Genomic DNA, 24,850 nt, shown 5'->3' on the forward strand with positions numbered 1-24,850 from the left:
CACTTTTCCACGTCACTTCAAGGAATCTTTAAAGCGTCCGTCGCCCGTAGAACATGTTTCAGTACTCGACGGCCAGCAACATGAACGGCATGAAGACGCAGTCACCGACACCGTTAGCGACAACGGCCAACAACGACCACGACCCTCTCCCCCTCGGCTGGGAGGTCAAAATTGACCCTCAGACCGGATGGCCCTTCTTCGTGGATCACAACAACCGCACGACAACCTGGAATGACCCGCGACACGACGCGAAAAAGGTAAAAGAGGAGCGGGATAAAGTTGGCTTCTCAGTGTTAACGGCTAACGGCCGTACAACTCCTTAACGGCCACTTTTTTTGGTTCATGTCGCGCTACGTCGGTTACAGTGCGTGTTTTGGTTCGGTGCGCCGTTAAAAGCAACGCGTTGCGCTATATCACCGTTATTAATCTTGTTGACGGTAGGCCTCGTTAGGCACCGTCGCCTCCCCCTCACAGACAGCTCATAAGCCTATTATAACGGGTGATCAACCCCGTTATGTTCCCGAGTCATGATCTAACACTATTATTACTCGATGACTCACCATGCAGCGGACCTACGATCAGCTCATTAAGAACATTTGTTTCACGGTGGAAAACACTGCGACGTCCAGCTCGTATTCAACTTTTTCCCTTACAAGGATTGAGGCTAGTTCCCTTTGGCCTGTAGAGTGTAACCGTATGATCGAGGCGCTCAGCTGTATTTAATACATGTGGTGAAAACACGCGCGGGTCTGCAGAGAAGACCCTGAAGTTAACCTGACAGGCTGCCAGTTGGTAATCTCTCGTCTCAGAGACAGACGGTGTTGTCCAAAGTTAGTGTCCCGAAGAATCTGCTAGAAAGACACAGCTGTCGGGGGATAAAATTGGTGCAATGGTGCTGGCAGTGTGCAAGTGTCCCATACAGAAATGGCAGAAGGGCAAAGGGTCGTTCACAGCTACTTAGTAACTTTTGTCTGAGAGCAAAGATGACACTGGTTTACACATAAATGCAGTTTTTGTTGTGTGGCTGGAGGTAGAAGGGCTTTGGTCTCTTCTCAGATCATTGACAGAGTGCCGAATTACCAGAAGACTTGTTGCTCCACAGCTGTCATTTGCAGGTGTCTAGTCACTTAGTACACTAATAGAACAATAAAAATACCTTTTCTACTTTGGCTAATAAATGTGCGTTATTCCTGATGAGTCTCACTGTCTGACGCCCAGCAGCCTGTTGATAGTGCCATTGTTGTATTTACGGAGATATTATGCTATTTTTAATTCCAGCGATAATATTCCTGCGATAGTAAGTCCCCATACTTTCAGTGTCAATATAGGTTTGGTATGCATACAAATGTATTCCGGTGTTATTTATACTCTTTCAGTGGTCAAATGAGATTCCGTGTGGCCTAATGATGTTTAGCCGTTAACATGATAGTTTATAAGGTGAAAGATTCCCGTCTTATCGTGGAGCTACATTTCACACACAAACACAGCAACTGTCTGAGTGGAAATGAGCGTTAGTTCACGTTAATCAGACGTTATCAAATACTCAATAGAGGTGATACATTTGGCATCCCCCCGTGTCAAATTGTAACCTTTGACCTTTGCAGTTATCTCAGGTCTGAGAGAGCTTTCCTATTAAAAATACCTCCATGTATTAAAAACATTCGGTTGTATGTACTAATATGTCTATAATAGGCTGTTGTAACATGTCCAACTGTCAAAATATTTGATGATATTTGGTCATAATTGATCATTTTGTTAGGCCTAGGGATCATAATTTTAGCAGTGAAATTGTTTAATAACTTTAAAAAACAATGTTAGTGGTGCCTAAAATGTTCTAGAGGTATTCTAGAGTGTTATATTTAGTTGTGTTCCTTTGCTGGATCATGTAATAGAAATAATAACTTTTTAAATGATATACTGTTGGCCATGTTTCAGGTCAGAGAAGTGTCAGCAAATGGACCCAACATACCACCAGAACCAAGCCCTCAGGAGCTACAGAAAACCTTTGTGAGAGAGATGAAGCACCCCATTCTGCGCCCCGGATATGTTCCTATCCCCGTCTTCCACGAGGGCGCAGAACTGAGGCAGCAACAGCATCCGTGTTATTCCTACATCCAGCCAAACACTGCACAGAATATCCGGTCGGACGGGCGGACACCTTCCCCGACGCCGGGGCTCCACTGCAGGCCCAGATCCCCTTTACATGGACCTTCAGATAGCTGCTCCGTGGAGCCTGGAATGGCCAGCTCGCCTGTCTCACAAACACCAGAGGTTGGATTTAAGCATGCATGCTGCAAGACTGTGTCATCTGTATGCAAAATAAATGACCAAAATGCCTGATTTTTCAATTTGCTACGTTTTCAAGGTTTACACTGCTCCGCATCACCAACCCCCGAGGCCCAGCAGCACTGGTCTTCAAGCAGGTTACATCCACATCCCGGTGATCCATGAGGGTGGAGGAGGCCAGACACCATCGCAGACTCAGCTGAATCCCTCCGTCTACTCTCAGCGCGTCCCCCACTCGGAGCACCAGCAGCCCTTCTATCGCCTTCAGACCGACGAATGGCCTGGCTACTCTGCGGCGATGCAGCCTCCCCGGGAAAGAGCCTCTCCGGTACTGATTCCCCAGCATCGCGATGCTACTTCTATTCACCTCCAGCCTCATATTAGAAGCCAGTCCCCTATTGTAACGCAGGTGCTGGGAGAAAGACCACAGGTAAATATTTGTGTGTGTGTTTTCACTTGGATTTTTCCCTTTATCTTCAAAATGTTTTTGATTTTCTTGTCAGCATGTGTTGACCTAGATTGTGACGACTCTTTTGTAACTTCCAAGGCTCAGCAGCATGTCCTCACGAGAGACCCGCCCCAGAAAATGGAGCAGGAACAACAAGGCACTCAGCAGAAACCCGAGAACACGCAGCTCCCCCAGCCACTGCACACGGAAGCTGAGGTCCAAAAACCTCAACAGTTCCAACAGCCCCCGCCTCAGCAACCACAACAGTTCCAACAGCCCCCGCCTCAGCAACCACAACAGTTCCAACAGCCTCCGCCTCAGCAACCACAACAGTTCCAACAGCCTCCGCCTCAGCAACCACAACAGTTCCAACAGCCCCCGCCTCAGCAACCACAACAGTTCCAACAGCCTCCACATCAGCACCCACAACAGTTTCAGCAACCTCAACAGTTTCAGCAACCTCAACAGTTTCAGCAGCCACATCAGTTTCAGCAACCTCAACAGTTTCAGCAGCCACAACAGTTTCAGCACGCACCACCTCAGACGTCTCCACAGCCTCAGCATCCCGAACAGTTAATGCAGTCGCAGCAACAGTTCCAGCAGCCCCAGAAACCAGAACAACCACAACAACATACTGCAGATATCACAGTTCAAATACCTCCAAAACCCGAGGACACGACAGCTGTTCCCCCAGAGGTCCCACCCGTAAAGGTTGAGGCTGAGCAGGCCGCCCAGAGCCCAGTCCACCCGGGCTTGGCTAAGGTACAGCAGATAGTTGGACGGGTTGCTAAGCTGGAGCAGGAGGTGAGAGGCTTTGACGGAAAGAAGAATGGTAAGAGATACATGTTACTGGAGGAGATGCTGACCAAAGAGCTCCTAGCACTGGACTCTGTCGACCCGGAGGGTCGCGTAGATGTACGGCAGTCGAGACGGGACGGAGTCCGTCGTGTTCAGAACATCCTGGACGAACTGGAGCAAATGGAGGAGCAGCCAGCGAGGCCTGCGTGCGAGACGGCGATGGAGGGAGACAACCAGACACAGAAAGGAGAGCCCAGAATGATCACCAAGGAAAATGTTGAGCTGGCAAAGGAGATATCCTAATGACTTCACACTTCATAATCAAGAGGGGAAGAAGGATAACCTGCTTTATATTTGATAGTGAACGAGCCCGACCCGGCGAACTCTCCTCCTCCTCCTCCTCCTCCTCCTCCTCCTCCTCCTCTATCTACAGCATTTGTGGAAGTTGCATGCATCGATTAACAGTGTTGGTATTTACTGCCATTCAGCACATACTTGATGGTAGCTCAGTGCGATCATGTTTTTCAAGCCAATGTTGTTGCCTTCTATGTTGTGCCAATGTCTTCATAATAAGACAGCTGTCATGGTCAAGGTGTTGATTTCTAGTCAAATTGAAGTTTGAATAAGAGGCCTTTATTTAAATACATGGGAAGAAAAGCAGAGGTATTTTCTTAAGAAACGTTACGTGTGGTTGCCTTTTTGTCTTGATCAAATATTGTATGGAGCTTCCCTTAATCCAGTCAAAACAAATCAGTCGGAACACAAGTGCAAACACTGGAGATTTGAAGCAGAACTCACTGCAAAAACTCAAGTCAACAGAAAAGCATGTGCCCCTTTTATAGCCACACGGCCATGTTGGAGCTGCTTTGTCACAGAACACAGTCAATATGTTTGTTAGACGCTGCTTTTTGGTGCATTACTGATTTTGCCGTCTTTGCACTTTGCCATCATTGAAATGTATTACGCTGAAACAGCAGCACCTCATTTGAAATATATAGGTTACACAGGTTTTGATTGATGTGTTGGTATGTGCATTGGTTTACTTGTTATTTCAAACACTATATCAGTATTTATATCATATAGTATTTTGGTACATTTATGAATGTGTAATGACAAATGGAGGTGAGATGTGTATCTTACTTGACGTGTCAGACAATCAGCACTTGGTGTTGTCAGGTTGTCAGAATGTATAACTACCACAGCCACAATCTGTAATGACGCTAACCCCCCAAAAAACGGCCTAAAAGCCTTAAAACTGCCAACTGTGAGAAGTTGGCCAATTCTTAAAGAGATGAAGTGCAAGAAAACTTCAATGTGTCATTTCAAACGGTTTGAAATTATTTTGAAGGTTATGCTAATTGTTTGTGTAGTAATGTGTCACTATAATACAACCATAAGCCATCTGTGAGGGAGGGGGGGGGGGGGTCACTGCCTAACACACCTTTACAAGTTATGGATTGTGGTGTAGTGTTAATCACAGTTTATGAGTAGCAGACTGATGCATTGTTGAAAGCAAGTCACGTTGGTATGTTTGAAAATAAAATGTATTTGACATGGATCTTTGACTAATATTTGTGTTTCCCACAGACCGGGTCAGTCTGAGAGGAGTTGAAGATGTTTCCTCGACAGTGTTCAGCTGACTTAAGTCTGGTTTACTGTTCTTTGGTCAGTTTAACAGCTACGTCTCAGTCTGAGGTCAGCTGCTCTCTGCCTTCTCCCTCAGAGCTCCACTGAGTCATGACTGGGAACAAGTTTCCCCCATTATTCCTTGTTGGATGGGGACACCAGTGGTGTGTTTTAGCGCTTTTTATATACAACTGACCTTAAACTGTAACATCAGAATAGGGACTTAATTACTTTTAATGATTGTTTTACATATAATCCCCTAAATGTCTCCAGATTCAACTGGCATTAACCCTGCTGTCACTAAACAAGCAGTAATGTAAGTATGATGTTTAGCTTTCTCCGACATATATCACATTATTTAATAAAAAAATACAAATAAAAGCAATATAATGGCTGTTAAAAGCCAATCAAATAAAGCCACACATTCTATATTTTCACTTTCATCAGAATAGGGATTCTAGTTAACAACATATAATTACATCATATACATAATTAACCATATAGTTCACGATTACTCTAATAATGTATTTACTAAATGATGATAACAGTTTTATGCACCGTACTTGTTACGGAACAGGTCACGTGTTATTGTTTAGAGCAGGAAACTGTCGGCTACGTCTTGAAATTCACGCAGCAGCTGCCGGGACAGCTCACTCATTGATGCGTCTCTGCCTCTACTCTGTCCGGCATGACCGTGTGAAGGGCTGCTTCTCCAGTGGAAAGGGAATTGGATTACCAGTATGCGTAGAAACGGAATAAACAAATCCGACACGCATCTAGCTGCTGCTAGCGCGCGAGATAGCTAGCTGCCGTAGCTCACGAGCCTGTGGGGAACGAGCTAACCGTTGCTAGCCAGTCGCTCTCTGGCTAGCGACAGTTCACCTCCGAGACGTGGACGGGTATAAATACCTGCACCTGGCTGCTAAGCCAGCTAGTTAACCGTCCCCGTGTCGCGTAAAAGGACAACATGGAGCTGTTCCAAGCCAAAGACGACTACATTCTCCAGAGGGGGGACCGTGCTCTGTGGTGCAGCCGGAGAGACGGGACCATGACCGTCAGACCTGGTGCGTACGGATGACAGCTTTCTTTAATGCAGCCATTTACCTGAAACTAACGCTTCACTCTTTTACCTTTTTAGTGTAATATAAATGCTTTGCTTTTCATGGCCTGTGTGGAGTTTACAAACAGTATTCTTGTCACCGTGTAGCGTTATAACACAGCAGTTTAGTCTAATCTCCCACTCGTAATTGTCACTCGTTAATCTCTGAAATACGCGTTAACGTAATAATGTAACCGCTCTAATTCATACAGCTGCGTCAAACAAAACAAGTTGACTGTTTTAATGCTAAGATGGAAATTGTTGGATGCGCCATTAAGTCTTGAAATCATCGTCCTAGCTTTCATCCCGGCCAGTGCCAACACCCCAAACAGACTCCAAACTTCTTGCTTTGCTCCTTATGTTACACACTGAAGGGTGAACTGCACTCTGCCCTTCTTCTTTAAACCAAATACACATAGTACAGGATTGTAAGGGGGTTAAAATAACAGATTTAAAAAATATATTTTATATGAAATGCTAGTTTAACAGATTTACTATTCTAATATGGTGAATTACTATAAATCCATGACACCATTCTGACGTATTACGTGGTACAATAACTACAGGTACAGGCATGCTGGTGTTACTGGAGTGTGTAAAGCAGCTCCTAACATCACACCTTTAGTCCCTTTGCAGAACTCCAGTGCTGCTGTGGCTCATAGCTGGGACAGAGAATCGGCCATGGTTTAGTCTTGAATGGAGTACAGTGTGGCTGTGTGAATTACACCAGCTGAAGGGAGAGAACAGCTGAACTGAAAGAGAAGTTTCCTTCGAGTCACCAGAAGGCAGCGCGTGTTGTCCGCCGTGTCGGTTGAAGCTGTGCAGCCATCCTGAACAGGGTTTTAGTTGCACCACTGTTTCATTATTTAATTGGAAAAAGGGTTTCCACTCCTCACTGGGTTTCCACTCCACTCTCAAGTGAAGCAGTTCGGTGATATTACACATCGAGTGAAGATGTGTTATTTTGTTTCTAAATCATTTTTGTATTTGTTTTTTTTTCTTCCTGCAACACTTTTCCTGTGGGCCCTCTCAGCCGGTTCCCCTGTACACGAAATGTTCCGACTGGTAGAACAGGAAGAGTCATTGTCTTTCAGTTGATATTCACCAACCTTAGCCACGCCCCTCACACTTTTCCAATTTTCTCCATTATGATGTTTTAATCCGCCACCAATGCTAAGCATTCCAGTTTTTCTATTAGTCACTGAGTTTGTGCGTTGCCTTAACCGACTTCAAACTTGGCCCGGTGCACACAAAGGTTCAGAGTGTTTTACTGGGTGTTAAAAACAGCTTTTAGTGTTAACACAAGAACACCCAACCACAACCGTTTGAGGTACTTTCTGTTTCTTTCTTAGTGTGAATATTTAGCTGCGGCTGGTGGAAAAGGTGCACATGCTCAAACATTTTCATGAAATAACCTCACTAAACAGAGCGTCCTACATGGGCCCTGTGCTTTACATATGTCATTTTTTTCACCCTGGCTGTTAATCTGATCTCAAGCGTGTCTTTGTGAGCGCTTTTGCTACACCACTTTTCTGATGTTTCCTCTTCATATTTCTGTTTCAGCGACAGACCTGCTGTTGGCTTGGAATCCAGTGTGTTTGGGTCTGGTAGAAGGTGTCATTGGAAAGATACAGCTTCACACAGGTGAGTAGAGAATGATGAACATAGCTGAGTATTGCGTTTGCACCGAGCACACACACATTCTTACCAGTATTTCCCATCTGTGGGCAGTGGATGCTTGAGCAACTAAATCATCCAGTGCATAGCATGTTTCTTACTCACAAGGAAAGGTGTGAGAAAATGTGTTAAAGCGCTTTTGGAATGTGAGTCATTACGAAGACGAGTGAGCTGATGGTGATGATTCCATCGACGATAAATCTGATTTTGTTGGTGCCTCACGGTACGAAGTTTGCAATCAAACCTTGTTTCACAAGAAAACAGATAACAATTATATTCTTCTATTAATTCACTTAGATTGACATGGTTTAGGTATTTTGTTTACCAGATGTCATGTGTTACCTTATTCAAAATATCTGCGGTTAATGGCCGTGGTGCTGCTGCTTTCTTCACACCTCTCAGAATGTGATAAATTCTGCACTCATGATGCAACTCCCCCTTCTTCTTTCTCCTCCTGGCAGACCTTCCTCTGGGCCTCGTATTAATCCGACAGAAAGCACTGGTGGGCACTTTACCAGGCGACCACAAAGTCTACAAGATCACCAAGATAGCCGTCATTCCTCTGTCTGACGAAGAGCCTCAGGAGCTTGAGCTGGAGGTGTGTACACTAACGCTGTAATGAGTTAGAGGAGCAGTGGTCATGCACTTGTGTTTTAATCATGCTTTCAACCCTCTGACAGTCATTATAACGGTGCTTGTCACAATACTAAATTGTATTTAATTATTATGTTTAAATGTATCCAAGAATACCCTGTGTGCATCAGCGTATGATTCATCTCTGATGGGCTGACTCTGATGCCAAATGAGTTGCTGATGTATATATATATATATTTTATTTTCACTCGCATATTTAGAGAGGAAATTATATCTAATTTCACTGTAATAGATTCGCAAAGGCAGTTGAATTTTACTAAGATGTTAGTCTTTCAGGGGAGCTTCATGGATGAGACAGAATATTTTCACGTGAGTAACTACGGAGGAGGAGGATCGACCCCGGTTAGGCTTTTAGTCCCCCGTACGTCGTCATTGTACTGCAGAATGATCAGTCCACCCCTGTTGTGCCTAGAAATCCTTTAGATCAATGTATCTGTTTACAGCCTTAGGTTAGCCAAAACAAAAAAGACATGACGCTATATAGTTCCCATTTTCCTGTTTGTAGTGGGTAGTAATACACATTTGAGAAATGTGAGAAAATGAAATTTGACAGCAAATCTTCTTTTTCAGCTTTGCAAGAAGCATCACTTTGGAATCGATAAACCAGAGAAACTGGCCCAGTCTCCGGATGAGTCCAAGTTCTTGATGAAAACCTTCAGCCAGATCAAATCTAATGTGGCTGTGCCCATCAAGAAAAAGGTAATTGTTGTTGTTGTAACTGTATTAACATGTATTCTGTTATCTTCAAGCAGGCATGCTGCGTTTCTTTTCTTTCGTGCTTTCAAAGGCTTTGAAGTTGTCACGGGACTTTACTTTGTTTGCTTTTTCAACTTATCGCTCTTTTCTATCCACACGCCCAATCCAGTATTCCCCTGCCTTCCAGGTCAAGGAAAACAAAGAGAAGGAGCGTCTGGAGAGGCGGCTGCTGGACGAGCTGTACAAGATATTCATGGACTCGGATTCCTTCTACTACAGCACGACCTATGACCTGACAAACAGCGTGCAGCGTCAGGGAGACTCTGAGAAGTCCAGCTTACCCCTATGGAAACAGGTGTGGAGAGAAACACAACTCACAACTTGTTTCACATGTTTGCAGTGTAAAGCAAAAACACTTGCGTCTGAAATTACAGTAATTGTTATTCTTTATTAAAGGTGGATGACCGTTTCTTCTGGAATAAACATATGATTCAAGACATCATTGACCTTCAGGTAAAAACCCTTCCATACATAAATACAGAGTGGCACCGTGATGGTTTGTTTCTCTCAGCTGGCCCTGAGTATGAAAATACTCAGTAAGTAGAGCGGCGAACGGCTCTGCGTTCTACAAGGTTATCTACTTTGTGGATGCAAAGTGCTCAATTATCAACCTGACAACCCTCATTTTAATCTACTTGCCCTGCTGTTATTTTTTAACTCTATGACTGCTGCAGGTGCCAGAGGTGGACTTGTGGGTGATCCCAATCATCCAGGGCTTTGTGCAGGTGGAGGAGCTGGTGGTGAACTACAACGAGACACCCGATGAGGACAGGAGCAGCCCTGAGACCCCGCCACAGGAGGTCACCTGTGTGGATGACATCCACCCCCGCTTCACCGTGGCCCTCATCTCCAGACGCAGCCGCCACCGCGCAGGTAAAGCTACGGCTACCGTCGGCCTGGCCCAGAGGGAGGTCACGCCAGAGCTCAGATTGAGTCAAAGATGTGTGTGTTATGTTGTGTAATTAGTACCGATTGTTCCCACATCATAGGGTTCCTTCCACAAAAGGCTCTGAGTAACTCGGCAAACAATACGTTTTTGTTCTGGTCCATTGAAGCATGATCTGTGATATAAATAATCTGAATAGAGTGGATGCTTTCTCCTTGCCCAAAGGGATGCGGTACAAACGCAGAGGAGTGGATACCGATGGCCATGTGGCTAACTATGTGGAGACGGAGCAGTTGATCCACGTGCACAGCCACACTCTGTCCTTTGTGCAGACGCGTGGCTCCGTGCCCGTCTTCTGGAGCCAGGCGGGGTACCGCTACAATCCCCGGCCACGCTTAGAGAAAGGTCAGCAGAACTGCATTACCTTGCATACAGTCCAATACAGAGGTTGTGTTTGAGTGAAGTGCACTTCCAGTTTATTTTGTTTTATAGTTTTACCTTTTTAAAAAATACATTTCATTCAGTACCAGTGTTCTCTTTGGGTTTCACACAAGTTATTTGTGAACTAGCTCTCTTTGTGTCTTTAGCCAGATTCATTTATATAATAATCATTTGTGTGCATATGTGTCTGTTTCAGGAGAGAAGGAGACCATGACTTACTTTTCTGATCACTTTGAAGAACAGCTTAAACTCTACAAGACGCAGGTGTGTGTGCCGTGTCGGAGTGTATGTTTGGGTATCTGCTTAGCATCGGTATCGACGATGCATCAGTCTTGTATAAGGATTGTTTTTGTGTATTTATTCATCACCAATGTGCTTATTCTGTCAACAAACTACCATGTGCTTCATGTCGGAGCATCCTGACTAATATTGATCCTCACAATAAGTTAGCTGAAAGTTCTTTAGTCATACTTCCTGTAACATTTAGCATCTCAGTGTGATCTAAAGGAACGGCTCAGAGGGGCAGATGTTACACACGAGGCTAAATGACGGCACTTTGTATTGTCTTCTTCAGGTCATCATCAACTTGGTGGATCAAACCGGACGGGAGAAGATAATTGGTGACTCATATCTGAAGCAAGTCCTGCTTTACAACAACCCAAACCTCACATACGTTTCATTTGACTTTCACGAGCACTGGTAAGAGAAACACTTTCCTGAGCAGTGCAACTTGGTTATGAATGCAGTCTTCCTTTTTCATACCACGTTGCGTGTACTTCCCCTTTATGCTTCTTATATCCTGTTTTCTCTCAGCCGAGGTATGAAGTTTGAGAACGTGCAAGTACTGACGGATGCGATCTCTGATATCATCACTGACATGAAGTGGGCCTGGTAAGTGGAATGTCTGTAATTTGTGATCTTTCAGAGAAATGCTGCTACATGCTACAGAGCCACTTTGTTATTGGGTTAAAGATTGTAATCCATGAATGCATCCTGTTATCTATGCATCTTCCTCTGTCAGGGTGGATCAGGCCGGAGTCATCTGCAAGCAGGAGGGGATCTTCAGAGTCAACTGTATGGACTGTCTCGACAGGACCAACGTGGTCCAGGCTGCTATTGCTCGGGCAGTGATGGAACAACAGGTGAGAAAAACAAATAATGCCTGTATTAATAATATAGAATATCACCCGTGACATATTTTATATGACTCTAAAGCTTGGGCTTCACAAAAGGTCCAACAGATTCACTGGGCAACATGACTCCTTGTCACTGTTAAAGATGGCAGAACTGATCTTCACCAAGCGCAGCAACACAACCAGACTTTACAACCCAAATGTTTTCGGCTTTATAGAAATCCAGCAACTCAGCGAGCAAATACAAGTGTAGATCTAAATAAATGTGCAAAGAAATGACCTTTCCCAATGTCTCTTGTTTTCCTGCAGCTGAAGAAACTGGGTGTGATGCCTCCAGAACAGCCTCTGCCTCCCAAATGCTACAAGATTTATCAGATCATGTGGGCCAACAATGGAGACACCATCAGCAGGCAGTATGCAGGCACAGCAGCGCTCAAGGTAACCTCATTGCCTTTGCACGCACATTCACACCTGAATAAGTGTTGCTTAAACAAGCATGCCATCGTCTTTTGACAACAGAGCATGCACTATTTCAGTAGATTAAACGCATCAGAATGATGAATATGAACTGAGCCTTTTTGGACATGGAAATTGACTGAAATCACAAGTCAAAGATATATTTAACAGACACTGTTTGATCTGTTTTAGGGAGACTTCACCAGGACAGGGGAGAGGAAACTGGCTGGCGTGATGAAGGATGGCGTGAACTCGGCCAACCGCTACTATCTGAACCGCTTCAGAGATGCTTACAGACAATCTGTCATCGGTATGGAAAAACAGACACCTTTTTATAGCCGTATATATATAAGTGATCGCACCCATTGATCGACTCCACCGAATCCTCTGCCTCTCCCTGCAGACCTAATGATGGGCCTGCCGGTGACGGAGGACCTGTACTCCATCTTCAGTAAGGAGAAGGAGCATGAAGAGAAGGAGAAGGAGAGCCAGAGGGGAGCGCAGGAGCAGGTCAGCCTCCTGCTGCAGACCTACATGCAGCTATTGCTGCCCGACGATGAGAAGTTCCATGGAGGTTGGGCCCTCATCAACTGTGACATGAGGTCAGTGGCCACCTGACATGTCTTTTGCACTATTTCTACTACGTTTACAGTCGTTTCCATGACACTGTTTTCTCATCTCCCACCAGCCTCGTTGATGCAAACAACAAAGATTTGGATGTGCTGCTGCTTCTGTCTGACAAAGCCTATTACATTGCTTAGTAAGTCTGACTTCCACCAACATTGTTCTTTTAGAGATTGTTGTGATAGATTCACTCATGTTTGCATTTATTCTCTCGTAGCTACGATGAAGAAGCAGATAGAGTCGACCAATACCAGCGTCTCAATTTAGAGGGTTTGGAAAAGATCGAAATTGGTAAGAAGTTCGACTCAAAGGAGAAGTGAGGGTTCTTGTACACTCACTGAGTCACCCAACACTTCCTAAAAGTGTGCTGAACAGTTTCTCAGTAACCTTTTAGCAATATCTCTGGCAGTTTATGATTCATGCAGGGAAGGCACATCACTAAAAATGGAAGTTGCGGTTTCTTTTGCAGGTCCGGAGCCCACTCTGTTTGGGAAGCCGAAGTTCTGCTGTATGCGTCTGCATTACAGGAGTGAAGAGACGAGCGGATACTTTCACACACTGAGAGCAGCAACACGGAATCCTGAGGACGATGGAAAGGGTAGGAAGTCATTCTTAAAATTCTTCAAACGGCGGAAAAGGGCAACGTTTTGGAACGTGAAATGCATTTACTGGTTGACTTACATTCTGATGTATTTCAGACACATTGCAATGCATTGCTGAGATGCTTCGCATAACTAAACAGGCCACAGGGCTGGACCTGCTTGTGGTCGAAAAGAGGCTGGATAGGTGAGTACTAATCCGTCCTCATTAAGATGATTGGCTTTAGTCTCTTTTTCACAGATTTAGATGTAATGAAGATGAACGTTTGCAGCCATCATAGCACACTTTTTTAACTTCTGACCAATGATGCGAGCTGTGATTCAAGGTTCTTAATGTCGTTTGTGTCACAGGCGGCAGAGTAAACCTCATGAGGATATAATGGGCATCCAGAACAAACCTGCTGAGGTCCAGGGTAGCTCTGGTCTAGCTCAGGGCAAAAGTTTCCTCCTCAACAAGTTCTCCTCTCTCAACCAGAGAGTGAAACAGACCAAGACAAACGTAAACATTGGCCAGTTCAAGCCCCTCGGGAGGCTGGGCACCTTCTCTAAGCCTGATGTCAAAGTCAATTTCCTAAAGCCAACTATGCATGTCAACATGTGGAAGTCTGATAGTAGCTTGGAGACATCGGATAACAACCCTGGCACAGGAGCCCTAAAAGATATCGGAGACGGCCACTCTGAAATCTCAGACGACTCTGACTCCTACAACTCTGATCCGGAGCGCCCGTGTTCTGGTTCTTTAGAAAACGTGGACTATGTGCTGCCCAGCTGCGGAATTGTAGCATCAAACCCACGACTGGGCAGTCGCTCCCAGTCTATTGGCAGCGTGGAGCTAAATATCCCCTCTGTCATCCGAGTCACCGGCTGTGACGGGAAGCAGGAAAGCTTCTCCCAAGCCAGTGATGAAAAGTCCCCAGGGTCCGCCTCGGTGGCCGAAGAAGCCATTCTGATCGACTTTGGTACTCCCATCGACGCCTACTGCCACCAGTTTATCCAGGACGCACAGACCAAACCCGTTGAGGTGTTTGGAGAGCTGCCACCAACCGCTGTCCCCCGACTCAACCCTGCGGCGCCTGTGCAGAACAAGACCCTGGCAGACTCGGACAAGCGGCCGCTCTCCGAGCCGCAGCACGAGCCGGAGGAGCCCCAGCTCCCCAGGCCCTCCCAGCTAGACGTCGACTCCACCGCCTCCGGTTCCAACCTGCTCTCCGTCCAGAAGCCCAGCTCTGCAGCCTCAGGAGGCTCTCAGAGGAGCCTGGGTTCACAGATGGAGGGCAGCCTGGGCCCTTCACCCGCTGACAGCAACGGCAGCCGAGTGGTGTCCCCCTTTGCCAAGATCAAGAGCTCCATGGTCCAGGTGGCCAGCCTCACCCAGGCGGGACTCACCCAGGGCATCAACTTTGCCGTGGCGAAGGTACAGAAGAGCCCAGAGCCGGATGCTGTCAACGAAGCCCAAGAGAACGAGCTGAAGGCAATGTTTACACAGTGCCAGACCAGGATCATCCAGATCTAGTGCTTTCCTTGTAGCAGGACTTTGTAGTCACACGCCGTGTAGAAACCTCCTGTATGGTAGCAGTAGCAAAAAGCTTGCACATAGCGTCGCTACTCGGCCAAGAATCACGCTCTTAAAGTTGCCCTTTAGTTAACGGTGGCTCTTGTACAGAACACAGAAACATATACTTAAGCCCAACATGACAGTGACCATGTTTATGTGCACATACTTATGGATTCCCTCACTCTGAAGAGAGCACTGATTGTCTCGTCCACTTGTTTTGGTCTACGGGAAGTTTAGCTCTGATCCCTTTTTGCCATGCAACCTCGCAACAATGTCAGGTGTTCAAAACAATTGTTAGAATTCCCCAAAAAATGTCCAATTTTAGACGGTAGAATATTTGATTGAAATAAATTTATGTCCTAAATCACTTTATTAACATTGCTACCTTTTTGAAGGAAATCCTATTATAACTTCAGTTTTCTTATCAAATTTCAAGGATATTTTCATTACGATTACTGTAAGAGACAAATAACAAGACGAAAGAACAGATTTAGGTTTTTACGGTGTTTTAAACTCATGTACTTGTGTTTTGTGCATGTAAACATGTTACTCTCCTGAGTCTGACAGGTTCTTGTACCCGCAGTGCTTGCATGTGAGGTTAACGGTAACTTGAGTGTAGACGAGGCGGGTAAACATTAGCTGTGCGTTGAAAGACCAAGCTGACTTTCTCATGTACTGTGCGTCGTCCTGTTGGTGCGGGTCACTTATTGGCGTTTGTGATATAGGCCTCGTAATAGCCCTCGATTTGTAACAGTTGTTGTAGAATCCGACCAAATATCTTTAACTATTCCCCTTTGTATAGCTGTCAGAAACTAGCCAGGCGACATACTGTCAGTAGTTATCCGATGTGATATCAGTGTTGTCCAGTGTAACTTAGAAGATATGCCGTTATAGAAATAATGACAACACAAGACCTTCGTAAGAGTATCCCGGTTGTTGATATGTACAGTGAGTATCGTATGTTTATCTGTTCCCTGAGTACAGCCTTCCCTTAAGCTTTTTTTCAACTGATGGCAGGGTGGCATCTTAATAAGGTCAGAGAGGTATGAGCATTATATTTTGAAAAGAACGTCCTGTCGTGGCTAACCACCAATAACCAGAACCCCACTGGTTTGGAGGTGTTTTTGATAGAGCGATAGAACTAATGGTTGTACTTCTGAACTCCCGAGGGTTTGTTTGAACAAGTCGAGTCCTCGGCCAGCGTCGTGCATCCTGTTTGACAGAGACAGGAGAGTAGCATATAGTAGGTATATATGCAATTGCTCCCATCCAATGATTAGACACACTGACGCTTTATGCACTCCCCAAACTGAAAGCATATTTGCCTTAACAGGGAATGGAAGTGGGATTATGTATATCAGGTATTTATGGCTAAATCTACCTTCTTTTTTTTTTTTAAGTCCATCATTTACACGTTACATTTGGTGTACTGTATAAACGATCATCTTCAGGGTTACTGTCTGTCATCGAGCTTTATCTTGGGATATTTCATCCACTGGCACATACAAGGAAACAGCGTGTTGTGTGTGTGTGTGTGTGTGTGTGTGTATATATGTACTGTACAGTGTGTGTGCATTAGCGCATCCCTGCTGCTGGTATTTAGGAGCGCTCGCCTCAGAGCCCTACTTATATTTATGTGCTATGAAGCCGTAAACCTAGTTATATTTAATACACTTTTTCCGTTAACCTCAAACAAATGAGGTTTTGTCTCCATGACCTTGTTACAGTCCTCCAGAAGAAAGTACAATGAACCACGGTTGTCTCCTCACGTCACACTGCTGTATATCTGTGTCTATTTATGAGGAATAATAATTATCCGGTTTGCTTTTGAGCTGAAATATCCCAAGATAGACGGTTCCACATTTCGTATTTTGTGTTTGTATTTTGCCTGTTTTCTGCGTTCAGCTTGCTCACTAGCAGATAAGAAGTGGGACACTTGTGTATTTTATCGGACTATAGTTGTGTTCAGTGAGATTGTAGCCTTGGCTGCTTTGCGGGTGCTACATCATAGTTATTATTGAACCTGCTGATAGATGGTGTGTGGTGCTGCCAAAGCTTTGAGGTAATAGCTGTAATGCAAAGTTTTAATGCTGAGGTTAAAAGGGTTTTGTGTGTTTTTTTTTAAACTTCCTGCAGGATTACAAACACTGGAGCAGTTCTGAAGCAGAGCGGGGACGCATTATGTCCCAAACTTGCTGAAAGGAACCGTAATCCTCAACATTCCCAATATGGACCACAACGCTTCAGTGTTTGTGTCTTTTATATGCAGAAGCTGTTCGTTCGATTTGATCCTGTGGTTTGCTGGGTGAGATTTTCCTCCGTTTCCTTTTTACACCAAGTGCTTTTGCGACCACCTCCTCCTTTTTGTCTGTGGTTGTCCTCCCGTCCTGTTAGGACCCCAGACCATGACGAACTGTCATGTGACTCGAGGTCTTAAGGCATTTGATTTGCACTGTTTATGCACATTTTTCTACCATCAGCACCATTACGTTTCAATGTTTTATGGTCATCTTTCCTCTTTACCAACTGACTGTTGTCATTGTTTTCCACGGTGTACTGAGATTGTATTGTATATTAAAGTATCCTATTTATTCTTATCCTCTTCAGGTGTGTTTTTTACTTGAAGTACACTTTGTCTCGTAACATTTCATTGGAATAAAACTTAAAAAGATATGGGTGTACATTTGTTGCATGAGGTTTATTGTCAAATCCATTAACAGTAAGTCTCCGTGCCAGCATATCAGTTTGCTGTATATACTCAAGAAAATGAATTATAAGAAATAATGACATGGACCTCGCAGCAGGCTGAGACATTAAGGCAAAATGAGTACAAACTGCAACCCAGTAGGTGAAAATATATTCAAATGAAGTTGAACAAACATGAACTATATGACACATGAAAAACATCTTTATTACAAACTTTTTTTTTTTTTAGGTATCAAAAAGCAAAAAAAAAAAAAGCCATCTTGTTTGCTCTGATCACGGCTCGTTGCCGTTGACGCACTTGTGCTGCTCCATCCGGCTCCTCCGCAGCATCTCTGTGTGTTTGGCTCTGAGCCAGCAGTCTCTGGACAGAGAGGTCTGTCCCAGGCTCAGAGACAGCAACCTGCAGACGGAGTCCCACGCGCTAATTAATACTCCAAATACAGCGAGAACATTTCAGATTCCCAGCCCAGACCTTCAGACTAACAAGTGATTCAAAGTATTAAACAACTATTTTATTTTGGTCACATAAACCCCTTGTCCCTGCTTATGTCATATCTGGCATTTCCACTGTTGGTCATAATGGCTTGTTATGTTTCTTTAACACTTTTAAAGAAGGCTTTGCAGGCTGCTGTTCTCACTAGATCAAATAAAGTAGCTTATATAACAGTCACAGCCCACCTCGCCACAACGAGCATCCTGTGGAGGTCCTCTGCAGAAATGCTCTGGGGGTCGTCCTTCCTCATATCCACAAAGTCATCCTCAACTGACTGAGGACATCAGAAACAAGCTGTTAAAGGACACTAATGCACACACATGACAGACTGCTCATTATAAACACACACACACACACATGCCTGGTAGGTACATAGAGGAACAAATAAGCTGCAAGCAACTAGTTCCAAGTTTCACTGATTATTATTATTTTATGAATACTACCCCCCCCCAGGGTTTATCTCACTATCTTGTGTGCAACCCAACTCAGGCTGAAGACGGCAGCACGTCTCACCTTCGTGACTTCATCAGAGATGCTGTAGTCCAGCAGCCGAGCCACGCTCAGGTACATTCTGAACTTGTTCAGCTGGGACGCCTGCGGATGCATTCGGATGCTGCCGAGATACTCGTCCATGTCGGGCGGGGCGACCTGAGACTGAAGGTGTATCCGGCAGTCCGACTGTGGAGTAACGGACAAAGAAATATTGACACAGTGCCAGGGAAGAACGTTGCACATAGAACAGCTAAATGCATCTTTTTCTTCCACACACACACGGGTTGCTATGCAAAAGTCGGCTCTGCCTGCTGCGTGCATGCCTAGTTTGGCATGTTATCAAAACTTCAAAGCTCGCCAGACAGGAGCAAAGCCGTGGCGGGCTGACCGTGAAGCACTCGAGCAGCTGGAGAGTCAAGCTGATCATCAGCCAATAGCTATTCAATGTAAACACGGCCATGCACTGCTGACTTCTAATCAGCCCTGGGAGTGGTTCACAGTGCGCTGCCCTTCACTTGCAGGACTAATAGATGGCCGAGCCTGACGCCTCTCCCAGGATTGTTCCTTTGGCACACAGCTGCCACCATGACAACCCATTAGACCAACGCACAGGAATAGCACGCGGCACATTCCTCGGGCTGTTCGCAACAAAGTGAGACCCGAGCTAAAGCCGCTGGCTGGAGGGGTTGCTGCAGCCGACCAATGGCGGCCCAGATGACAGCGTGACGCCGGCTGGAAACAGCCTCCAGCGTCAGATGTGGCTCGTCTCATGAGAGGCTGAAGGAAACCTAAGCCTGCGGCTGATTGGGAGGGAATCAGTAGTGGGTAGGGGTGAGTGTTTTTGTCCTACAGTCGCACGCCACATCCCTCTTTGTCCTCACCGGCAGCAGCGAGCGGCCCTCTGACGCGATGAGCACGTTAATATTGCAGGGGAATTCCATCTGGTGGTAGTTAAAGTCATAATCAACCTTCTGCCACGAGATCAGGTTCCCCAGGGCCGTGACGTTGCGCACACCTACACAACAAAAACACAAAACACACAGAGAAGAAGATCCAGCCCGTTTAGCGTGAGCTCAATCTGATCCTACAGTCTGCAGCCTGCAGGTAGGGCATTAAACCTCTCTCAGCGTCGCCCCCTCGTGGTCTCTAGAAGCCTCACCTGCTGCATCCAGCTGTCCCTGCTCCAGCTGGGATTCGTCCAGGAAGAGGGAAGTGTTTCTGGCCATCTGCAGGGCCCCACTCACTAGCCGGTTGGCCACATAGTCCTTCTTTGGCACTAACCGCATCTGGTTCATATTCTGGAGGGTCATGCCCAGATAGTACGACTGCAGGGGAAGGGAAGGGGGGACTTTAGTGGTCGTTCATTCCAAACTAAAATAAATAGATTCATTAACCGAGTACTGGCAGTAGCTGGAAGTGACAATGTTCCCTCACAGACGGCACGAGCTGCTGGATGATCTGGTAGAAGCGTTCGGTGTACGAGGAGACAGTCGGACAGCCACTCAGGTTCAAGGTGAACTTGCCCAGTGGGAGAACGTCCCGTCTAGTGTACCTACGAGAGAGAATTAACCGCATCGTTGAATAAAATGTAAAAAAAAAAAAGAAGCTCCTTTGGCTTTAAGCATGAAGCAACAAAAAAAGACATGATTTAAACTTGACGTACACGTTAGAAATGAGATGCAGAATGAGGTATTCGGCAGCCAGCGCGTCTCCCAGGAGGATGTGAGAGAAGTACGCGAGCAGCTCTGCCCTGACAGCGGCCATCTCGCTCAGGGTCGAAGATAAAACTGAGGAGGAAGGATAAAAGAGTTAAGACAAGTCCCCATGGCTACTACAGGTCTAGTGTGGGGGGAGATCTGGCGGCATCTAGCGGTGAGGAAGCAGATTGCAACCAACTGAAACTTCTGTCGTGTGCCAAGCGTGAAGAACTACAGCGGCCGACACGAAAACATCAATGTCCCCATCGAGTCTATATCCTTTATCGAGCCAGTGTCTGGTTTGTCTTCCTTGTTGCATCTGATTAACTGATGAATGAGGCAAATTCTCACATTTAACAATGTTTTGCATTTTTGCTTGATAAATACAATTTTAAAACAGATTTTTTTAAAGTATCGATACATTTTTATCTTGACGGACTGGTCGATTAGCCGCCGCGTCATTTGACTTGACGTCTTTGTAAAAAGCTGACGAAGCCTGTATGTCATCATAGTACGTAGCATTTTGTAACATTTCATATTACACATTAATATCGTGTAAGCTCAAGAAAGAGACACTAGTCGGGAATATTTTATTCAGACTGTGTCAGGGTTTTGCAGAGGCACCACTGATAATCCTCTGATATTACTAATGACGTAGGCCTGTTATGTCCTCTCTTGTTTACAGCAATATTCCAGTCAAAGGTGTTTTAATGTTTTACCAAAAAAACGCCCACGTTGTTTTTTGAACGACACAATTAAACATTGATGTTTGCTGAGCTGACGACATCGGGCTATTTCACCAATGTTTACTCACGCGGGCTTCCTCTTGTGGGATGAATACACACTCGCGTTTGCAAAAGTGCAGGCCGGCCGCCACCGCGTGTCAAGACAACCCACACTCAGTATGCAAATCAGATGACTTGCAGCTAGACACATTTACATCACTGTAAAAATCGTGGCGATGCAAAATGTCGTGCCCTCCCCAAATATTTCCCCGGATCTCTTCCGACAGTGCGATTGTTCAGCTTCTTATCATGGGAACACCAGCTGCAGATGTAGTAAAATAGCCTGGTATTCAAATACTGAGGTTGAAATAAGAAAAGTCTACTATTGGTCCTTACAGGCACTGTTGTCCTCCAAGGCGGCGGCTGGCAGCAGCGGGTTGTTGTGGGCCAGCGGCTCGGCATGGAGCATGTGGAGGCGAGGGACGAGCGAGGCCGGCGGGCTGTGCACTCTCTGCTCCTCCGCCGTCTCCATGCTGTCCGCCGGGTCCAGCAGGGACGGGGCGGCGTCTCTGTTGTGGACACGCCAAGAGTGAGCAACGAAGCACATCGAGCGCCAGGAAGGGCAAATCAAACTCAATGCCGTGTCTTACTTCTCGTCGGCCAGCGCGCTGAGAGCGGGGCTGACGGAGAGGATCCCGAACACCTCCACTGTGTCGTTCAGTTTGAAGCTGTCCCAGTCCTCGTACACCTGCCAGCAACACGCACATTTTAGCTTCTGCTCTCTACTTGGACACTCCGCCGGTAACGGCGGCATCGTCTCCGAAATCACCTCTTTAGATCAGAGAGACGCATCGCCGAGCCGGCAACAAAAATGAGCCGGGAGGAGAACAAACGCACCTTGAGGAGGCAGGAGGGGCCTTTCTCTCCTGGCAGGGGGAAGTTGAGGTCCAGAGGGGAGGCAGATGCCGCCTGGCTGGAAGGAGCTTCTGTCTCCCGCCGCTTACAGTCACCATTGCCCTGCTGTTCTGATGCACTTTGAGGACCTGCAGTGAGAGGGGAGGGGGGGGGGGGGGGGGGGGGGGGGGGGGGGGGGGGGGGGAAGCAGTCTGCATTTATGGCAAAATATCTTCAATCTTTATACTTTTATTGTTAAATAATCTAAAATGTCATTTCATGAGACTAATAATTTACATCTCTGGTGTACCAGCTCTCTACACTTGCTGCAATTAGCAGCTTCCTACACTTCCCAGAGTGCCTAGTGGCAACTCCAACAGAACGTTGCATTCACCTGTGGGTTATACAAGCAGATAGAGAGAGGAGCACACATAATGGAGCACTAAATACAGTAAAACACTACCTTCATCTCCCAAGGTGAGTTTTTATCTCCATGGGAAGAAAACTTATCTATAAGACTTGTGTCTATTAAAAACACCTTGACAGCAGTAAAACGCTGAATGGACAACGCTTCTGTTTTGCATTCGGCTCCATGTTCAAACAGCAGCTCATACCAGCATGCGGCTCCCTCTGCTTCTGCGGTTGAGTGTCCATGTCGTCGTCGTCGTCTTCCTCGTAGCTGCGTTTCTGTCTCGTCGGTGTGTACGAGGTGGAGGGAACCACTCTTGCTTGGCTGGAGCCGGCATAGCTGTGCGACAGAATTAAGGAAAACTAGGGCGCACTGTTATAAAAATACATCCGACACCAGTTGGTGGTGCAGCGAAGAACACGCGACAAAAATCCAGTCTGAGGAGCATCTCCACACACAATCTGGACAAGATAAGGATATCTCTTTCACCCAGGGGCTTTCTCCGGGGATCGGCACACAGTAGAAAGTCTGTCTCTCTGCAGTCACAGTGTTCCTGGAGTTAAAATCCACCTGGAGATAAACACGTTGTCACGTGTGTGAGCAAAGCCGAAGCTGAATTGAGGGATTTGTGGATCTCTCGAGTGGTACTTACCCCGCATTCCGTCACATCTTTGTACTTCCCACATCGCAACACCTGTGGGGCAGTCAGACAGTAAAATCAGACGATACTGTGATGACGTCTCATGCGTTATGAAAGCAAAGAAACATGCACGGACACACACACACATACACATGAGAGGGCTGTACATGTATAGCTGCACAGGAGAGGTAGAGGAAGCGCTTACTTTAGCCTTTGTAGACAGATCGACGGCCTCGTACGCTCCCATGTAGAACTCCGGATCGAACATGTCTTGGATTAAGCAGCGGAACTTCACCAGGCTGTTTGGCTTCAGGTAGTGAAGAGGGACATCGTTTAAAGACGGGACCTGCACCAAAATGAAGGCGGTCGTCATTTACGAGCGCTGAAACGAGCGCGGTGACATCGACGTGTACAGGCATCTTCTGCATCTCTGTGGAATGTATGTGTGGAGAGCATCGGAGAGCGGCGTTACCCAGGTGTGAGCGTCCTTCTCCTTCAGGTGATCTTTGAAGAATTCAACCGCTTTCGCCTCCCATCCAGAGTTTGGATTGTTCTGGGAAGCAGCTAAAAATAATCAACGAGAGGGTAATTTAAGGTAACAGAAAAATTATTTGGCCTTCATAATAACAGAAAACCTCGGCTTTGAGAATACCAGTGATTCGTTTTTATTCAGCTTGGTTACTTTATATGAAATATTATAATGTAAGCATGGGATGAACAAACAAACTAAAATCAGTGCGTAATCGTGGTGGTGTGACATTTACTCAAAATAGCCCATGACTGTCAAATCATTAACCAAATTAAACTATAATGTGAAAAATATTTTATTATTATGAATAAAATTCGGTTTGACTAGTATAAAAACACATATCGTCCACTTTATTGACAAGTGAGAAAGTACATCACAATGATGACTTTTACTGTATGTTTCTGTGTCTGTATGTGTATTTTCAATGATCCAAGTACTCCAAAAATGACTGCTTGCTTTTAACATTAGGTGTTTTTGTAATAATGATCAGCGTCAGCTTCTGGTTCTTCGTACTGGTGGATAAGAGGAGCTGAACAGAACATCATTCATATCTTGACAAAGAAATAACACTATATTTCACAACTTCTGAAGCTGTTATTAGGACAAAAAAACCTAACAAACATTTATATCCAAACCAATTCAGTGCATTCAGAGAAGTTAAGACCGTTTCAAACGAATTTAAGACACTTTAAAGACCCGTGAATGCATCATGTCGTGGACTGTTAATGTGCACAGAGTTGCACTTCATCATGTGACGGTGCCGGAACAAGCTGCAACACACCAGCGTTGACAGTTTCAACCCGCATGTTATTAAATCAGTTTCTCTTTCCTAAGGGCTACATGTGAGGAGCATGGTCGCTAGCATGGTCCGTAGCCATACAGCTAACTCGCGAGGTTCACGAGTTCGCTGTCAAAGGAGTGAAGTTCCGGTGCGTGTCTTACCAAACATCCCTTCAACAACACCGAGAGGGTCGTTGATCCAGTCCTGTGTGGAAGGCATCATTAGGCACTGACTAGCGTCTGGAGAATATACAATATAACAAAATAAAATATCCGTCCAAAACACTTATTTGGTTACTTTCTCACACACAGGATGGCAGAAGTGAGGGCGGGAAATTTGCGTCACCAGTCGAAGAGCGGAGTTCGTTTGTTTTGAACACGGGGACCAACCGGAGCACGGAGCTGTAACCGGGCGGGGTGTTTTGAGTTTAGGTTGGTGGTATAGTG

General features: G+C 45.7%; 3 protein-coding genes across 4 annotated transcripts; 2 read left to right on the forward strand and 1 right to left on the reverse strand.

Moving 5' to 3' along the window:
* Positions 1-53: 53 nt before the first annotated feature.
* On the forward strand, positions 54-4,933 carry bag3 (BCL2 associated athanogene 3; the record flags this gene model as incomplete). Its single annotated transcript, XM_079168675.1, has 4 exons — positions 54-257; positions 1,936-2,271; positions 2,366-2,716; positions 2,834-4,933. The coding sequence occupies 4 exons, from the start codon at positions 54-56 to the stop codon at positions 3,833-3,835; spliced, it is 1,893 nt and encodes a 630-aa protein (XP_079024801.1). The 3' UTR covers positions 3,836-4,933.
* Positions 4,934-5,810: 877 nt separating this feature from the next.
* inpp5f (inositol polyphosphate-5-phosphatase F) lies at positions 5,811-17,617 on the forward strand. Of its 2 annotated transcripts, none has more exons than XM_079169278.1 (20): positions 5,811-6,222; positions 7,821-7,901; positions 8,396-8,532; positions 9,159-9,287; positions 9,454-9,639; positions 9,741-9,797; positions 10,019-10,217; positions 10,456-10,635; positions 10,868-10,935; positions 11,246-11,370; positions 11,485-11,562; positions 11,693-11,813; positions 12,114-12,242; positions 12,453-12,570; positions 12,664-12,862; positions 12,949-13,020; positions 13,102-13,175; positions 13,354-13,482; positions 13,583-13,670; positions 13,835-17,617. In XM_079169278.1, exons 1-20 carry the CDS (start codon positions 6,126-6,128, stop codon positions 14,994-14,996), a joined length of 3,429 nt encoding a protein of 1,142 aa, XP_079025404.1. In that variant the 5' UTR covers positions 5,811-6,125; the 3' UTR covers positions 14,997-17,617. The 2 variants fall into 2 exon arrangements, with proteins under 2 accessions (XP_079025404.1, XP_079025405.1); XM_079169279.1 differs by having other exon boundaries at positions 9,472-9,639.
* A 150-nt stretch (positions 17,618-17,767) lies between these two features.
* Positions 17,768-24,708, reverse strand: mcmbp (minichromosome maintenance complex binding protein). The gene is made up of 16 exons (XM_079169432.1): positions 24,566-24,708; positions 23,567-23,658; positions 23,300-23,440; positions 23,107-23,148; positions 22,934-23,024; positions 22,660-22,794; positions 22,049-22,194; positions 21,802-21,899; positions 21,548-21,720; positions 20,393-20,516; positions 20,164-20,281; positions 19,889-20,054; positions 19,611-19,744; positions 18,751-18,915; positions 18,423-18,511; positions 17,768-18,144 (listed from the first exon to the last, which is right to left on the reverse strand). The coding sequence occupies exons 1-16, from the start codon at positions 24,624-24,626 to the stop codon at positions 18,018-18,020; spliced, it is 1,902 nt and encodes a 633-aa protein (XP_079025558.1). The 5' UTR covers positions 24,627-24,708; the 3' UTR covers positions 17,768-18,017.
* Between the last annotated feature and the right edge of the window lie 142 nt (positions 24,709-24,850).

This window comes from Pholis gunnellus (genome assembly GCF_910591455.1).
Source record: "Pholis gunnellus genome assembly, chromosome: 11".
NCBI classification, from domain to species: domain Eukaryota; kingdom Metazoa; phylum Chordata; class Actinopteri; order Perciformes; family Pholidae; genus Pholis; species Pholis gunnellus.

Excerpts from the sequence above, each read along its gene's own strand:
- inpp5f (XM_079169278.1), top strand. The coding sequence starts at position 6,126 with ATGGAGCTGTTCCAAGCCAAAGACGACTACATTCTCCAGAGGGGGGAC. Across the intron at positions 6,223-7,820 it reads GACCATGACCGTCAGACCTG|CGACAGACCTGCTGTTGGCT; the intron begins GTGCGTACGGAT and ends TTTCTGTTTCAG. Across the intron at positions 7,902-8,395 it reads AAAGATACAGCTTCACACAG|ACCTTCCTCTGGGCCTCGTA; the intron begins GTGAGTAGAGAA and ends TCCTCCTGGCAG.
- mcmbp (XM_079169432.1), bottom strand. The coding sequence starts at position 24,626 with ATGATGCCTTCCACACAGGACTGGATCAACGACCCTCTCGGTGTTGTT. Across the intron at positions 20,282-20,392 it reads CTGCATCTCATTTCTAACGT|GTACACTAGACGGGACGTTC; the intron begins GTACGTCAAGTT and ends TCTCTCTCGTAG. Across the intron at positions 18,145-18,422 it reads AGGATGCTCGTTGTGGCGAG|GTTGCTGTCTCTGAGCCTGG; the intron begins GTGGGCTGTGAC and ends CTCCGTCTGCAG.